This window comes from Chrysoperla carnea, chromosome 1, assembly GCF_905475395.1.
Source record: "Chrysoperla carnea chromosome 1, inChrCarn1.1, whole genome shotgun sequence".
Taxonomy (NCBI): Eukaryota; Metazoa; Arthropoda; class Insecta; order Neuroptera; family Chrysopidae; genus Chrysoperla; species Chrysoperla carnea.
In genome coordinates this window covers 34214884-34232570 of record NC_058337.1, presented here as the reverse complement: position 1 = coordinate 34232570, position 17687 = coordinate 34214884, and the positions used below count along the sequence as shown (strand labels likewise).

General features: G+C 29.0%; 1 protein-coding gene across 1 annotated transcript; it reads left to right on the top strand.

Moving 5' to 3' along the window:
• The first annotated feature begins 8692 nt into the window (after positions 1 to 8692).
• On the top strand, positions 8693 to 11885 carry LOC123300787. The gene is made up of 3 exons (XM_044883467.1): positions 8693 to 8911; positions 9404 to 9645; positions 11471 to 11885. Exons 1-3 carry the CDS (start codon positions 8693 to 8695, stop codon positions 11883 to 11885), a joined length of 876 nt encoding a protein of 291 aa, XP_044739402.1.
• The last annotated feature ends 5802 nt before the right edge of the window (positions 11886 to 17687 follow it).

Genomic DNA, 17687 nt, shown 5'->3' with positions numbered 1-17687 from the left:
TTGGTGTAGGATTCGGAAAGGCTAAATTGTGAATCATAAACTGACAAATAAAACATAAATTCACTTTTGATTGATCTAGATTAAAATCGCAAAACGCGATGTAAAGCTGCTTTTTTAGTAAGTTATTTGGAACCCTTAGGGGAGTGTAGAACTATGATTTGCAAGCAAAAAAAGTTGTACTAAACTCGTAGTTCGTGAAAAACTGCAAAATTTTTCTTTTTTTTCCACTTTTTTCAGTTTTTAAGTAAAAAAATATGAGCTTTTGACAATATCATTTTGAAAGAAAATAACTTTGAAACAATTAAAGCCAACTCACAGCTTCTGTCACAACTGTCTAATAGTTTTTAAATCTAAAAAATGTTCCTTATAAAAAAAATCAACTTTTGTTTGAAACAATTTTTCGTAAAAATCATTATTGTTTTTTTGTGAATAGGCAAATTAGGGCAAAATTGGGTTGTCCATTTTCACCAAAAATATAAAAGATAGACAGATGAAAATTTGTAGGTAGCTTCAAATATTGAGCCTTATATAAAAAACGAAAAAACAGTTTTCTAGAAACCATTTATTTGGACCCCTCGCAAGCAAAAAAAGTTGAGCTACCTTGCGTAATACGTGAAAATATGTTAAACCGCGTTTTGCAATTTTAGTTGTTGTTTTGTATGATTTTACTGGCGTATGACTTCTTTTTTTTTTTTGTAAATATTTCCTCAAAAAATACTTTATTTTTTACTGTCTTTAAAGAATTAATAAAGAGATTGTTAACGGGCAAAAAAAATTTCAAAATAAGAAAATTCGAGTAATGTTTAGCGTGGTCTAAGCAATGGCAAATAGTGACTGACCATTTTAATTCATAATACCCACCAACAGAACAATGAATTAAAAAGAGTGCCTAATAATGACTTTAAAATTAGAAAGTTTCGCCTCGTTTTTCATAAATGCGGAGCACTAATAAACGCAGTAAATGCAACCGATCTTAGTTGTCAGATCTAATTTTAATAAAAAAGAAATGTCAATCCTGCTGAAATCCTGCTGTCTTTTTTCATGAATTTGGTACCGCTAATTCCATATTGAAATAAACTCGGTGGTATAGTTCATGGAAATGATACCTTTACTCCGAAAATTCTATATTTTTAAACTGTAGCCCCGGTAAAGTGTAGCAGATTGCATTAAGCATGTGCACATCAATATAAGAAAAATATTTTTAGCCTAAAAACCAGTAATCCAACTTTTTGTATTTTATTTTAATTTTTTTAATAACAAATATTGCAGAATTTGCGGTAAAGGTTTTCTTCACAGTATCAACGGATCATATACATAAAAGGCTATAATAAATATACTCAGTAGTTGTTGATTAACCAAACGCAGAACATCTTTTTTGTTGTGGAGTCAATTTAAAATCTGATTACAAAATATATTAGGTAAATATAAGTTTTACCCAAAAAAAGAAGACTGAAATATTACTGATTACAAAAAATGTGTGTGATATATTACACATAACCAGTTTTTTTGTGTTCCTTCTTATAATATATATATATATATATATATATTTTTCAAATAAATTAATAATAATAATTGTTTATTCCTTCATTAATATATCATGTCATTTATTGTACAAAATTCTAAAATGGGATCTCTTGGATAAAAATTGATTGGATTTTTAGTTTTCAATAAAATATTATTTTTAAAAGAAACTAATTACTATTGTATAATAATCATAATAAAGGGTTTACAATCAAGAAGGGTAGAATTTTTAATTTAAAGAGTATTTTATGGCAATTTTTATGATGTATTGTATTAGCAAAATGTTACTCGCAGCTTAAATTCCTCCATACAACGATTCAATTAATCGACATTCGCAGATTCGGTAAAAAATTATCGACGGTATTGTTTGTACTTACTTTTTAGTGCACTCAATAATATTTTATGTTTCGATGTCTTTTTCTTCTAAATCGGAAAAGTTCTTCTAAATCGGGTGAAATGACTGAAAATTTACATGAAAATTTTTTATGCTTTTACGCATTATTTGATGCTTTTTCCCATTATTAATTGAATCGTACTGCTCAGTGAAGTAGTGCCGGACTAAGCCTTGGTGTGTCCTAGGGCTTGAAGGGAAGAGGTCCTCTTATGAGCAGAAAAAAAGCAAAAAAAAAGAATTAAACTTATTCATAAAAATTTTATAATAACATATATTTATTTTTTGACATTGCTTCGGCGAATTCTCAATGTCATATATTATACAGGGCCCATGACTTTAATTTATAATGACTAATAGCTCGTTTTGTAGTTAACTAATAAAAAAAAACTTGAATAAAAGTTGTTGAGCTTGGCGGAGGACATCATATTTTTACCTCAGATTGGGCCTAGTTCTTCGGGTTGCTTTAATAGCCAATAAAGAAAACACGCTAACTAATGAAAAATGTTTTAGCCAAAAGTTGTCAAGAGCAATAAAGGACATTCGCCTGTGTCCATGACTTTGACCTTCCATTCTACATACTACAATTAAGTCTCAGTTTCTCCGAAAGCTGATGCTTTTCGAAAAAAATGGTTTAGATGAAAAATGTTAGTTTTTTATGAGGATCAATTTTCTAACTTGATTGGAGTGTTTTTCTATCTCTTACCGTTTAGGATCTAAACTCATCAACATTTTTTTAAGTTATTTTTTGATTGTTTAACTACAAAAGGAGCTTTTTGCCCTTATATTAAAAAAATAGATTAAAATAACCTACTCTGTATATTTCCGATGGAAAGGATTTGTTCAGGTAAAATGTAGCCTTAGAAATTGTCACGAAATTGAAGTATTTTTTATTACTTGTTGTTCATTACTTGTTGTTCGTTTTTTTTTTTTTTTTTTTTTTTTTTTAAAAGTTTTTTAACAGAATGTGGGGGCCCTTGAGACTGCGGCTCCCTGGTAATCTGGCGGTACATTTCATATACAATTTTTTAATTTTAAGTTTACCATTCTTAATGGTAAACTCTTTATGAGATAGAACATATTATACACGGAAAGAGCATTGAATCGAGTCTATATCACAACAACCGTTCATCTTCTGAAAAGACTATAAACTATATCTTAGATAATAATTTATATATCCTGTTTTTTTATCTCTTTTTATTTAAATTGTCGAGAGATGAAGTTTGTTTGTCTGTTTGTTTGAATGAGTTAGAGAGAAGTTTTTAAAATTGTAACTCATTAATTTTTTAAGAAAATAATATTTTAATTATTTAAAATATTTATTTAAATGTCAAATAATTATATCGACTTTGAAAAAAAAATAGTTGGTTGTTTATTTTTTAATGATATGCTTAAAAAAAATTTAATAATTTTTTCGTAAAGGTTCCATAATTTGCTGTTTTTTTAATAACTAAAAGGTTGCCAGTTTTCGGCTTACCAAATCAGTCATAATTTTCGGATACGATGAATTCTTTACAATATTTGGCTTCGTTAATTTTCGCTTGTAATTTTGATAATTCCTTGATTAATACTTGTCAAAAGGATATTTTTATAATTACTTAAGTTGTAAGAATAGTGGATTTAGAACCAGGACAAAAATTTTTCTGAATTTACTAAAACTGGTGTCAATTGGTTATTGTAGTTGTGTACAGCCAACGGTAGAACGGTAGAACAGGTGTCACACTTTTGCTATCAAATCAGTTAAAATTGCCGTGGTATTTAAATAAATTTACTAAAGCTGAAAGTTGTTTATACAAATTGTATATTACATATAAATAACAGGTATGTCAGTCAGTCAATTATGTGTTAGAACAGAGCTGGTCAGTCAGCCATAATGCATGTTAAATCAATAATTTAATTGAACGGTTTTGTGTTCCAAGTGTGGCACACACTAGGGCTGATTGACCAGCTCTGTTATAACATTTAACTGACTGACTGACATAGCTGTCCTTTATAAGCAATATACAATCTCTATAACAATTTTCAGCTTTAATAAATTCAGAGAATTTTTCTGGCCCTTTATAGTAGGTATATTACACATGAAGTCGAGGGTGAGAAACATGAGAACTGAGACATTCTTTACTTGATCCCAGGATGTGTGTCTATACTAACTTTCTACTCGATGGTGGTGGAAAGGGGCTATTTCGCTTAGCGCTGTGGTGGCTAAAGTTGACGCTTTCTGCCAGGAGAGTAGAAAATACAATACAACTACATTTTAAACTCTAAGGATTTCTTTTTCAAACTATAATATTCACGGAGATATCTTCCGAACAATAATTTAAGGAAAATTTTAGACACACCATAATTCAAACAGCCTTATTTTCCAAATTTAAAACAGTATGCCTGTAGTGCAAAATGTTCGAACCAGAATCCCCAACAGCTCATTCGAAGTTTATTCTTCTAGTTTTTTAATTCATTGCTCAAAATTTATGTTAGCGCCTTTCACTTTGTACTGCGAATTTAAATAATGAATAATGTTATCTCTAATTTCTTATAAACTCTGGAAGCATAAAAATTTCTGAAAAATATTTTACAATAAATTCAAGAAGCATTCGCAAACTCGCCCATTTCTTTGTAAAAATGCTCATGAAAACTGACTCCTATAAGAATTTTTCGATCGAGTTATTCACTGTCAAAGCGAAAATGACAACTTTCGGATTTAACTAGTTATTTCATTATTTTATTATCTTTAAGTCCTGTTATCAGTAATAAGTTTTCACTTGATTGTTATTTAAAAATAGTTGTAAAGACAACCTTGTCAACATTTTTTCAATGCCTCGAGTAGAGTTATGCATATTATTTAAAATATTTTGCCCAATATAAATCCCCTTAATATATTATAAATGTGAAAGTAAGGATGTTTGTTTGTGACACTTCCACGCAAAAACTACTGAATGGATTTGGATGAAACTCTACAGTAATGTAGCTCATACATGAGAATAACACAAGAGCCATAAATTATTAAGATATATTAAAAAAATGAAGATATATGTTGAAATGTAAAAATGGTAAAAATATAATTTGTTCATGCATCCTTTTTTGTTAACAGAGAGTTCAAAACTTTCATACTATCTACTTAAATTAATTCCTTCCGGAATTTTTCCTTTCGGGAAATTTGGCTTGTAAATGGATTAGATTCCATACAAATCGAATGGAAAAACTAGTATCGATAACTGCAACCGATTTCCGTCAATATTTTAAGGTTGATGAAAAAAAGAAGTTATTTTTTATAAAAAATCTTTCTAATTTAAACTTTTGCCTCTAGCTATAACTGATTATGAACTTAAGTTGATTTTTAAAAGGTCTTCCAAATCTATTTTCATACAGTTTTCGAACTTTGAAAATATAGAATATTGAATTTTTTTATAATTTGAGAAATGTTTTCTGGAAAACTTTAGAGAATCATTTTTCTTTTTGTTTTGCACATATTTTATATTTACATACATAATTCTAAAGCACACACACGCGGTTCATCATATTTATTGAAATGTGCTTTATAGTATAGTCTGCCTCAATGGTAATTTTCCTTAACCACTACACAGGAAACCTAGGCATGTAGAAAACTGGAAATTTTCGATAGAATTTAACGCACAACTTTTTTACAAACTGATATTAAGGAGTCTTATAGAAAATGGAAGCCCAAGTTGGTAAAAACCGGTTTATTTAGTTGGGCCTATTGAAAAAATAGGACTTGAATAAAAAAAATTTCGCACGAAGGTTGTGTGACTCTTTATTTCGGATTGATCGAGCCCAGTATACTGTCGAAAAATTGTTAGATAAATTGTTTATTAAAAAACTATACATATCTTTTTTTTCGAAAAAAATTTTTGCGTTTCTTGGCTTAAAATTTTCTTTATTAGTTACCGTAACATTTCGGGTATTCGCACTTCGGGCATCAACTTATCGGTAATATGCAAAATATCGGTAGAATAATAAATAGGTTTTTTTTTTCTTCAAAAAATATTAATTAGATTTAAGAATTTAAAATTTATAAAATTGCGGTTAATACCATGTGATAGCTGGTATTTTTCCAATTTCCACATTTCAAACTAAACGTTGGACAATTCTATATAATTAATAGGCTGTGACACAATTTTATCTTTCTTTAAACAAGGCTAAAATAAAATTTGTAAAGTAGAAAAACGGAAGTTACCACGGTACTTTCCCAGTAACTTGACTAGTAGGTGGAATATTTGCTAATATAAGTTAAATGATGACCTACATGTCTGCACAAATCTCAAATCACTCAGAGTACCGGTGCATTTTTTGTAGTGTACAAATTGAAAATATTTTGTATTCGACTTCAGCAATAACTTTGTACGCGGTACATTTGTTGTAAAAAACTTCAAAATTTCGAAGCCTTAACTTTCATTTGTCAAATACATTACTTAACACAAATTTTATTTTAGCCATGTTTATAGAAATAGGAAGTAGTGATGCAGCCTAATTTTGCAAACAATAATCCAAAATATTGTTTTAATGTGGAAATTTGAAAAGTACCAACTATCACATGGATTTATAAAATCTGAATTCTTAAAATTAATTAATGTTTTTTGGAAAAAATATCAATTTTTCGCATATTATCGATCAATTAATGAAGCGCACAATGCCGGCAAGTATTACTATTGAAAATTTTAAGCCTAAGAACGTTTATAAAAATGCACTGGTTTATGATTTAATAGAATTGTAAAAACACTTTTTTTTTTTTCAAAAAAATCGATTATTGCAAAATTTGTAAAAAAAAGCTCTTCTTTGACTTATTAAGGCTAAATTTTGACCAAGGTTAGTTAAAAAAAATGTTTATTCAAAAAGATACACGGGCGTCTCGATCGGTCCGAAATAAAAAGTTAAACAACTTTCATACAAAACTTTTTTTGATACAAAGCTTTTTTTCCAAACTGAATAGTTGGTTTTCACCAACTTTGTCCGACATTTTCTACAAGACTCTCTAATGTCAGTTTGTAAAATTGAATACTTTAGAAAATTAGCTATTTTTAACATGTTTTGGTTTCCTGTATACAGACTTGCTGCTCGTGTGACAGAAGTCATACTTGATTAATTTAAGAGAATTATATCTATAGCATGCTAGAATTATGAATTGATAAGCGGACATTATTCAAATTTCAATCATATATTAATGTATCCTTAGCATATTTTAATACAATTATTTACATAAATTTATTTATGAAACATGCGTTATGTTCTGTTCCGCTATAGATAATCTATTTTGTACCCCTTTTGTTACCATTCATTTATATAAGTGAGTTTAAATGAACGATTACCACCGCATTATATAAAAAGATTTACTGGTACGATATTACCATATAAAGTTAAAAACTATTGCAGTAAGTCCGAAGATAAACGTAGTCGAGGAAAAGAAAGTGAAAGAAAACCCAAGATTTAACGTTAAATGTTCAAAGTTCATCTAATATTTTCATCGTCACAAAACAAGCCATTCAGGTTAGTGCGTTCTGTATGATTCAGATCATTATTAAATCCAAAGTTTACTTTGAAGGATTGATAAAAGAGTTAATTTTGGAGGATTGATAAAAGAGAATAGATTTTCATGTTTTGACGATAAATTGTCTAACGTTTCAAATATTGATAACATAATACATCAAATCAGTCGAGAAAGATGTGGAATCACAAACAACAAGATTTTCTCAACCTATTGGGTAGTTTTAAAATGACGATTCTTTTAACATATATGGTAGACACAGAAAAACTTTTCTGCATTACCAAACTTACCTGAATCAATCCCCCAATTGGCAGTTTAAAAAAAATCGTTTTACTATGCGTAAATCGTTTTACTATTGCATCGTTTAAATTTAGCCAATATTTCCCAGCTCGACGCGCAAATAACGATGACGCAAAAACCATATAGGAAGTGGCTTCCAGTGGCTAAGTGGCTAAATTATCTTAATTTTGGGTACATTGTTGCCATCTTGAGCACAAAGAAATAATAATTACAGTTTCAGAGGTGCTAACCATTTCATTCGCTGATAAAGTAATATTTCATTCACAATTTCAATATAGATAGCTGACAACATCCGTAATATAATCAATATTTCTTGAGCATGTATCAATAGACAGAATGCGTTCCTCATCTTTTTCTCACTCCACATCATGCAGCGCCCGATCTATATAGTGTATAAAGAACTTCACCAGGCCTGCTCGATCCATCTGCATCGTAGCTCCTAAACGAATGAATCGATTTTGCTTTTTTTTGTTTGAAAGATTATTTGATTAAGAATGTTCGTAGTATTGTTTCAAGAAAATTTGCTCAGCCATTTCATGAAAATACAGAGCAAGAACTAAAAAAGAGATAATGATCTTCAAAGAGCTAAGCAGCTTTTCTTGAAACATAACTAAGAACACTCTCGATAAAACTACCTTTCAAACAAAGAAATAAAAAATTCCAAATCAGTTGATCCGCTTAGGAGCTACGATGCGACAGGCAGAGACACAAACACGTTATAATATCCCTGTTTGTTGTTCGGGGGTTAATAAGAATGAACATTGTTAGTTTACTAGTAGAGAAAATGCTTAATAGCTCCAAAGCTGTTCGTTGGTTTTCTTTGTAGCCATTGATATACTTATGCTTAAAACTATAACATATCAAAAATTCAAAAAATTTTGGTGGGAGTCAATTCCCATAATGTATGTGCTAGATTATTTAGGATCATCTTTTAAAAATTTGTGTGACTTTTAAAAGCAGGACTAAATATCAAATAAAACAGAATGGAAGATCAATTGGAGTATGATATTCTACAGCAAATTAAACCTGATGAACTATTACAATTGCGAGATTTATATAAAATAAATTGGCCAACATACAGTCCGATTTATAACCACATTGATATGGCTCATACTTGGATAACAAAGAACAATGAAGAAATCAAGTTCTATAGTGTAAACGGATATTTTGATGATGGAACTGTGATTTTCATTTCAAATTTGGTAAATTTTCGTTATAATTTTGTTTTGATCGTTTGTTTGAATCGTAGATCAATCTCTAGCCGAAATATGGGTCGGGATATCAATTACTTGAATCTCTCCAAAAACATTTATTGTCTAATCCAATAATTCTCAATTACAAATTTCGAAAAATAACGATTTAACGGATTTTTGTTATGAAATTTGATCGATAAAGATGCAAAATTGAAACAAACCTGATAAATGAAATTTCTACGTACCTACATCAAGTTCTGGGCCGTTTCTCGAACGTTTTAAATTGTTAATGTTAAATAACTAACCCATATACGATTTATCAAGAAATTGTATTTTAAAAGATCGTTATATTTCGAAATAAACGTAAATGAAGGTGATCGAAGTAGGCTAGAAATATATTCGAAGGAATTTTAACAATTGATGCTCGTGGTGTGCAAATTAGATGTTCAACTCATTTTTCGAGCTAGAAATTTATGTATGAAGTTTTTGTCTAAATTGCAGGAATGTGATAAAATTAAATTAACGTACTATACTTTAGAAAAATCAAATTCACGTTTGTATGATGGGCTAATGAAAACAAAACGTATCGATTGGAATAAGCAAATTTGTTTGGATACGATTTATAGAGATCAATTACCATTATCATTTGAAATTGCAAAAGCACAACATCAGCAGTTTTATTCTTTAGCTATAGGATCCTGTTGGTGGCTACCCAAAGAAAAGGCTGCACAGTTTGAAATTAAGTATGCAATTTTTTGTTACAACAAGTTACAAAATATGAAGCTTTGTAAATGTAATAGAAACAACAACATCTAACATTAAAGACCTTAATTTGGTAGATATCTATATTATTAACTATTTAAATAATTAACCCGTCAGCACTCGCGTTATCACCATTTTGTTCACGTTCGATTTAAAACATATAAAACTTTTATTTTTACCATTTTCAAATGGTGTATGTGGTTGAAACTTTTTTTTATTTTCATATAAATTTATCTATTTTTGAATCTGAACACTTTTCAGATTTTTACTTATGTTTACAGTTTTTTTAAAATATATTTTTCAAGTTTTTCAGAAATTGTGAGAATTTCTCTCATCACGAGAGCAAAGGTGTAAGCCTGTTTCGTTAATTTAATATAAGTCGTATTCAGTAAATTAAAAAGCTTGTGAAAATATGGTGAAATTAGTTAATCTGCTCTAATATTTTTTCTTTCAAACATCGTTCAATATTTGAAAAATAGTTCAATATGAAACTATTTTTAACTAGCTAGTGCATTAAAATATAAATTTGTATAAAATTATGTAGAGGTTATAGTTTACAACGTTAAAGAATATTTAACTTGAGAAATATTTGACGCGTTTGCAGAGCGCGTGAGCAAATCTCTCATCACTAAAGATTACTGGACGGTTGACGCGAGTGCTGATGGGTTAATAATGATCTATTGTTTTGTCCGTTACAAGCTCTATACAAACCAAATGTTGGACTATAGGACAAATAAATATTCAGATTTCAGGTAACTAAATTTTAAGAAGCGATGCCGTGATGGTTTCGATTTATATCGCGTTACTGTCGCAAAGCGCTACGTTGTCAACTAAAAGGTCGATATACTAGACATAATATAAAATTACATCTTTTGAACCATGGGGCAGAAAGGGTGCTTTCTGAAATGATTAATACAAAACTTGAAATTTCGTGAGTGGCTTCCTTTTAGCCAGTCTACTAAATTTTCTCCCAAAGACAATTTTTCGAAAGTGCTGCGATTTCACATGAGCACGATAAGGGCATATTTAAGTTATCGGTCTGAAAAAACGCGACAGGGAATTTGTCGGACACTATGATCACTTGATAACATTAATAATTAATTATTAAACAATAAAATATTTTGTCCGACAAAAATACTGCACCGATGAGCTTGTATACCACCTCGAAAATGCTGTACTAAGTAATTTTGTTTTTGGACACATACATAGTTCACTTTTGTTGAATTCTTAAATAAATATTAACGTTATAAAGTGATCATAGTGTCCGGCAATTTCCCTGCTTCGTTGTTTCAGACCGATAGATTAAATTGGTCGTTATCGTGCAATTGAAATGGCAAACATTTAAACTATGAGGATAATAGAATCTGAAAAAGTGTTGTCTCTTGCAGTACATAAGCAATCATGATATCGAGCCGTTACCGCCAAATTATCGTAAGCGACACTTTTGTCAAAAAACCGTTTTTTATCGACACTAGTATTTCAAACCGTAACGGACCCTTCCCTGTTGGTGTTTCCCGCAAAAAAAAAAACCGTTACAAAGTTATAGCCGTTACTAAGTGCTAAAATTATCGTGAGTACACATTTTTTCTAAAACTTAACGTAAGCGACACATAATAACGTAGGTCATTTTTCTTGCTATTAGCACACTTCTCCAGTAAAATTTGATTTTTGTCGGTTGCGCTAAAATGGCGGTAAAGGCTCGATATAGGCTTTTTGTTAATAGTTTACCCAAAATAAGACCAGCCTGGCTCTTAGTTTAACTTTCTTGATTGAACTTTATAAATTGATTTTTTATAACTTTTTTAGAATTCCAAATCATACATTTGTTGGCCCTTTATCGCTTGAACATGCCGAGAAAATTTATAGATCTTGGACTTATAATGGTCATCGTTCTGTCGAATATGTTGCAAGCCTAATAAAAAATAATAACTGTTTTGGAATTTTTCATGAAAATGATAGAACATTAATGGCTTGGGTCTTACTGAGAGAGTTTGGAGTTCTTGGAATACTACAAACTGATGAAAAATATAAGCGGAGAGGATATGCAACGGTCGTTACAAAGGCATTATGCAAAAAAATTGCTGAAAATAACGCAGACAGTATATGTTATATTAATGTAGAAAATACAGCCTCTAAAAAACTATTTGAAAGTTTGGGTTTCAAAGCTATTGATTACTATGCTTGGATGAAAATGAAACCGAATGTCGATACATGTGGGTAATAATTAATCATTTATACTTACTTATAGTTTGTCTAAATAAATAAAAAAATATAATAAGGCATACAGAAAATAAACGGCCTACACTTCACAATTTTCGTGCATAGCATAAAGTCCGATGTGGATACTGGATATATTCGTATATCTACCAGCTGGAACCCCCGGCATAAAATCAGAACTGATCGATTCGTTCGTGGCATCCTTGCCTCTAAAAAGATTAACTGATTTTGATTTTATTGTTGTAGTTAAGGTTATTTGATCGAAGGTGTTTCATCAGTTTAGGATCTTTGATGCCGCAGATAGACACACGATAGGTAAACTTATAATAACCGCATACTATAATAAACTTATAGTACCGGTTATTAAAAAAACTGTTTAAAACATTAAAGACTGTTATTATAAATAATTTAAAATTAAGTGCGTTCCCAAAAAACCGAGTTTATGAAAATATTTTAGTCTTACTTTTCAAGTTTTGAGAGTTAATTCTGTTAGAACTTTATTAGATATGGAAAATCTGACGAAAATCAAGTATAAATTTTTTCGATAAACATGTATTATAGTTTTTGAAATATTGATGCTTAAGGATTTAGAAATATTCGCTTATACAAGAAATTAACCCAAACACATGCAATTTCATCCCTTTAAATGTATTTAATGGAAAAACGAGTGCCGCTTGCTATAATAGCTTTGTTCTAATAGCTTTAAAAACACTTCAATATAGGATTTATATTTTAAAAGCTTAAACAGGTCAAATCTAAAAATTTAACACCGTAAGGAATATTAAAAAATTTACCTGCTTTTAAAGGATACTAATGGGAATGCATATACACGTGGCAAAGATGATTATAGGAAAACAGGGTTTCTTGGGATCGCCCTTAATGAAAATAAATTAGAATTTGAGATCAAATTTCCATTATACGCCAGTCAAATTCTACATTAAAATCGTAAAACGCGATGTAAAGCTGCATTTTTGGTATGTTACTTGGACTCTTTAGGGCAGTGTGTAACTACATTTTGTATGGAAAAAGTAGTTTTTCAAATTTTCGGAATGTTTTCAAATTTTCAATATTACACAGGTAGCATAATTTTTTTTTGCTTGCAAAACGTAGTTTCACACTCCCCTAAACAGAGGTTCAAACAAGAAACCAAAAAAGCAGCTTTACATCATGTTTTGCGATTTTAGTTTTTTTTTTTAGATTTTACTTGCGTATTACTTCTCGTGGTCGTTTTAGTGTCCAGTAAGTACAGTATATTAAATTATATTCAGTATTTAAAAATTATTATAATAAATAATATAAAAATATCAATCTAAATATATATAAATACATTTTCATGAATACTTTAACTGAAACCAGTTGAAAAATGATTTTTTACAATTGTTAATTTTGCCTTTATCTTACAACTTTATACAAAACAAATTTGTAAATTAAAAATGTAATCTATCTCTTTCTACTATGAAAAGTTCAATACAATAATGGTTTTCGAATTCAATTTCTCTCGATTTTATTTCGCTTTCGAATAATATGTTGTTTCTCATTTAATGTTTTCACAGCTATGGTTTTTTCTAATATTGTATCATTTAGATGAATGCTCTATGATCCCCTGTACCAAACACATTTAAAAATTTGTATAACAAAGTGTTGTATAATAAAGAATTGTATTATACTTTTACCTCTAAAAAATTAATATAATTTGTCAGCCACCGTCTTCGAAAACTTACATCTCGTGAAAAACTTGTTTCAAACAACATTTCTAAAGCTTTCCCAATGATACTCCAAACAGTAAATAAAGTTTCACCCTTTATCCTAAGCTTTATGATACGATTAACTGGCACATTTCATCGTGCAGACGGATCTTTTGGCCAACCTGATGTGTTTATTAGAGGAGATGAATAATTTTTCTATAATATTCTATAAGTTATTGATAAATGATCTTGTAAAATTAGCATTGCTTTTATCCGAGACGTGGTTTTGTTCATTTTAGTTCTGTAAACGTTAATTTTTATTACAATTGAGTACGAAATAATTATTTTCTTGTAATATATTAGAAAATGCCTAAGACAATCGCTTGCATTTGAGTTAGTTGAACAGAGGATAGTTAAAAATATTATTAGAAAACAAAGATTATTATATTAACACTTACCAAAGATTTTAATGTGTGGATTGCGTGTTATAATAAAAGCTGTTGTGTACAAAGAATTTTTTTTATAAAGAACTACAGCGTCAACATTTTTTTTTTTCAGGAAAATTATAATTTCAAAAAACAAATCTTTTATTTTGTATAAAATCTATTTTATTACGTTATAGACCATTCATAGATGATTCAAAACTCCTTTATTTTTGAGCTATTGTATTTTAATGCTAAAAAACTACTAAGCAATGAACTATAGGTGTAGTCTCTCATAGCTATATAATATTTAACGGAAATGTTGTATACATTCTTGTAAATCGAACTTATATAATAGCAAACCATGTCATACACATACAAAAAAGGTTAATGTAACAACAAAAATTTTAAATAATATATTAAAATATTTGTTTTTACTTTCTGTTGGATCTCTATGTTTTTAAGTATCTATAAGTTCAAAATGTATAAAAATATATAATTATATGTAAAAAATTTACGTAACAACACACACTACAAAGTTTATATAAAAAAAAAAAAGAAAACCTATCGCAATCATAAAAGATTATGGAGCAAATATTGTACAGCACATTAAAGAGATGATTCCTATGCTGCGGCTGACGCAAGCATCTGACGCTGTGCGCCTGACGCAGTATATACTGCTACTAAAAACTCGAATGCAAGAAAAATGAATAATGTTTCTTCATGTTGTTTCATTCAATAAAAAATCAGTTGCGATTAATAGGTATGGTTTACATTGTTTTCACTCGTGGTGCTCACATCCTAGAGTTAATCTTTACATGTTTAGATCAAGGATATTATTATTATGGATACATTTAGGCCGTAAATAAAAATTACATTTTACAAATCTTTTTTATACTCGCCTATCTTTAAAAAATGAAAGATATATTATTTTCATGTTTTTAACATTTAAAAATATTCAAAGTGGTGAACTAGAAATTTAGGTCTTTGAAAATCTTCCTTTTACAGGGATTGCTGAAAAATTGAAAGACAAAAACGTTCGTGTCAAATCAAACAACTTTTGTCTTATACATTTTTTTTCTGAAAATTTCTAAAATTGAATCATAAATAGAATCTTAATAACTATAAATAGTCTAAAAGTTGTTACCGGATTCAATACTTTCTATATAACTAAACAATGAACTCTGTTTGTTGTTATTTTTACTTTAAAAATGTTTATTCTTCCTTCAGATATTTTACAACAATTTAAAACCATTTATTTAACAATAAGTGTCCATACACTTATGATTATAAGAACTACATTATCAAGACTTAATTGTTAACTTGTCTCTCAACTTTCTTCAACAGCTGGTCTATACAATCACATATTTTATATATCAGTGTAAGTACAAAATACATATTTGAAATTCGAAACGTCGAAATATTTATTAGATTCATTTCTATTCTTTTGGCAACATGTCATTTCTTAATATATTATTTAATCTTCTAAACTTTATAATACTGACAACTTGCGTTTAAATGAATGTAAAAACTAGGAAAATTTGTTTTTGAGGCAGGTGGAAAGTCCAAAGTATTTTATGACCGTCTGTAATAATCAATAGATTTACATGTTTTATTAAATAATGGTATCAGCAGTCCTTAATGTAACTCGATGACTTGCTCTTAACAATGAACTTAATTTACTCATTGCAAAGTAAAATTGCCTCTATCAAGTCACAGGTAATTTACATCTTGTCGCAACTTTGGCATTTATACTACAACATCAAGGTATTTTAAAATAGGTGTTCGCATGTTATAAAGCGTAGAAAGTTTTACGAAGACTCATACTTTCAAAATTTAACCTAAATACAGAAAACATTTAAGTTATTTAATTATATCATTAAAATAACCATTCTGCGGTTTTACAAAATTCAACACATCCATAAAACATATTTTTATAACCATCATAAAAAGAGAATAATGGTAGGTTGTTTAGTTACTGCCAAAAATGGATATGTAAAAGAATAAGAATTAAAACAATGTTTCAAAAAAATGATTTTCTGTTACAAATAAGAAATTAAAAAATTAAATGCCCACCGATCGATATATAGTTTACAGTAAATTGAGTATGGCAAGTATTTGATATTCCGACTTTTTTGATAATTCTATTGTGACGATATTCTGTGCCGTTGAGTATAGCTAAAGAATAATGCACAGCAGCTGCTGACACTGCGTATATGAACTTAGTAGTTAAACACGTAGATTAATCATGAATTAAAAAAGAGGTCTTCTTAATTTTGAATAGATTTGCTCCTCAGAAATTTTTGTAAAATAGGATATCACTTCTATTTTCGAAAAGTTTATCAAATTTATACCATTTGCTACCTTTCCAAAAAAGAAATTTCATATTCTATAATTATCCAGATAACTTTGGTCATTACAAGTATCTATCTATATGCTTTTCTAAAAGAATACAGAATTATATTGTACATACATTTTTCGGTTTTCTTTATTTTCTTCCACTTCTCTGTAGGTATTTTCTTCCGTTTATAAAAAGATAATGAAGTATTTTATATAAGATTTTATATTTTTGTTGTTGATGTTGAAAAACAGTTATTTTTTTCCTTATCTCTTTCATGTAAATACCTTCATACCCTTGGTCGTCACATTTCTCTAGGTAGGTATAATTTGTTATTGTACCATTGAGAGGTTTTCCACACACAATGTCTTGATGAAATTACCATAAGTTTTTATTTATGAGGAAGAAAATATAATAAGTTTATTTATTTGCTTTTTTTCTTTGCTCTATTTATTTAATTAGAATTCCGTTCCGAAATATATAAAACGATACAGATAACGCCGTAACCGATGCGTATATTTCAAAAAAGCTTTGGTATGTACTAACTTTTATATAGGGTTCTGGTAGTTTAAGCACAGGATTTAAAAAAAAAACTTATTACTGGCATAACTCTTTAGTTATAAAAATTTCTCATTTGCTCTAAAAATTCTTAAAATCCTCGTGAAACCAATCTATAAATTGCCTTCATTTCTTAAGGTGGAGCTTACTTTCATAAATTCGAATGAGTTTTATTTCTAATTTTAGGATTTTCATTATTTGGAAGATGTTCACACATTTCTAAAATTTCTAAAACGACCCTTAGATAATTCTAATTACTAGAACTATAAATGTTTTTGAAACTTCTGTAATTTTTTTTTATCACTTGAAAAATTTCTTTGATCTTCATTTCTTACTTTGTCTATTTCTATAAATAAAAGAAACTACAGAAATTGATATTGAATATATATTCAGTTGAAGTTAATACTATAACCAGGAAAAGTAAGCATGTACCTGAAATAATCCAAGAAAATAGCATATCTAATCTCCCATCGATTGAGCAAGAACTGTCTCTCGAAACTTCCAAAAACTCGTATTCTAATGATAGATTTTTATTTAAATCATTTTTTTAATAATCTTTCATTGCGATCTGCTACCGAGAGTCTCCACGGTAAATCACCTAATGAAAATAGTTGTATGAATTTGGCATATGATCTGCTACATTTCGTATTAAAAATATGGAGATTGTTTCTTTACTATCAGTAAGATTTCGGTCTTGAAGATTATTTATTTCATTATTCCTCACATCATTTTTTTTGTACATTTCTACAGTGAAATAAAAGAAATTACAACGCCCTTTGTTTATTTTTTCCGTGTTTCAAATA

What these genes read in the sequence shown, in the direction of transcription:
- LOC123300787 (XM_044883467.1), top strand. Translation starts at nt 8,693, where the DNA reads ATGGAAGATCAATTGGAGTATGATATTCTACAGCAAATTAAACCTGAT. An exon ending in TGATTTTCATTTCAAATTTG is followed by an intron (nt 8,912 to 9,403) that starts GTAAATTTTCGT and finishes TCTAAATTGCAG; the next exon opens with GAATGTGATAAAATTAAATT. An exon ending in GCTGCACAGTTTGAAATTAA is followed by an intron (nt 9,646 to 11,470) that starts GTATGCAATTTT and finishes TAACTTTTTTAG; the next exon opens with AATTCCAAATCATACATTTG.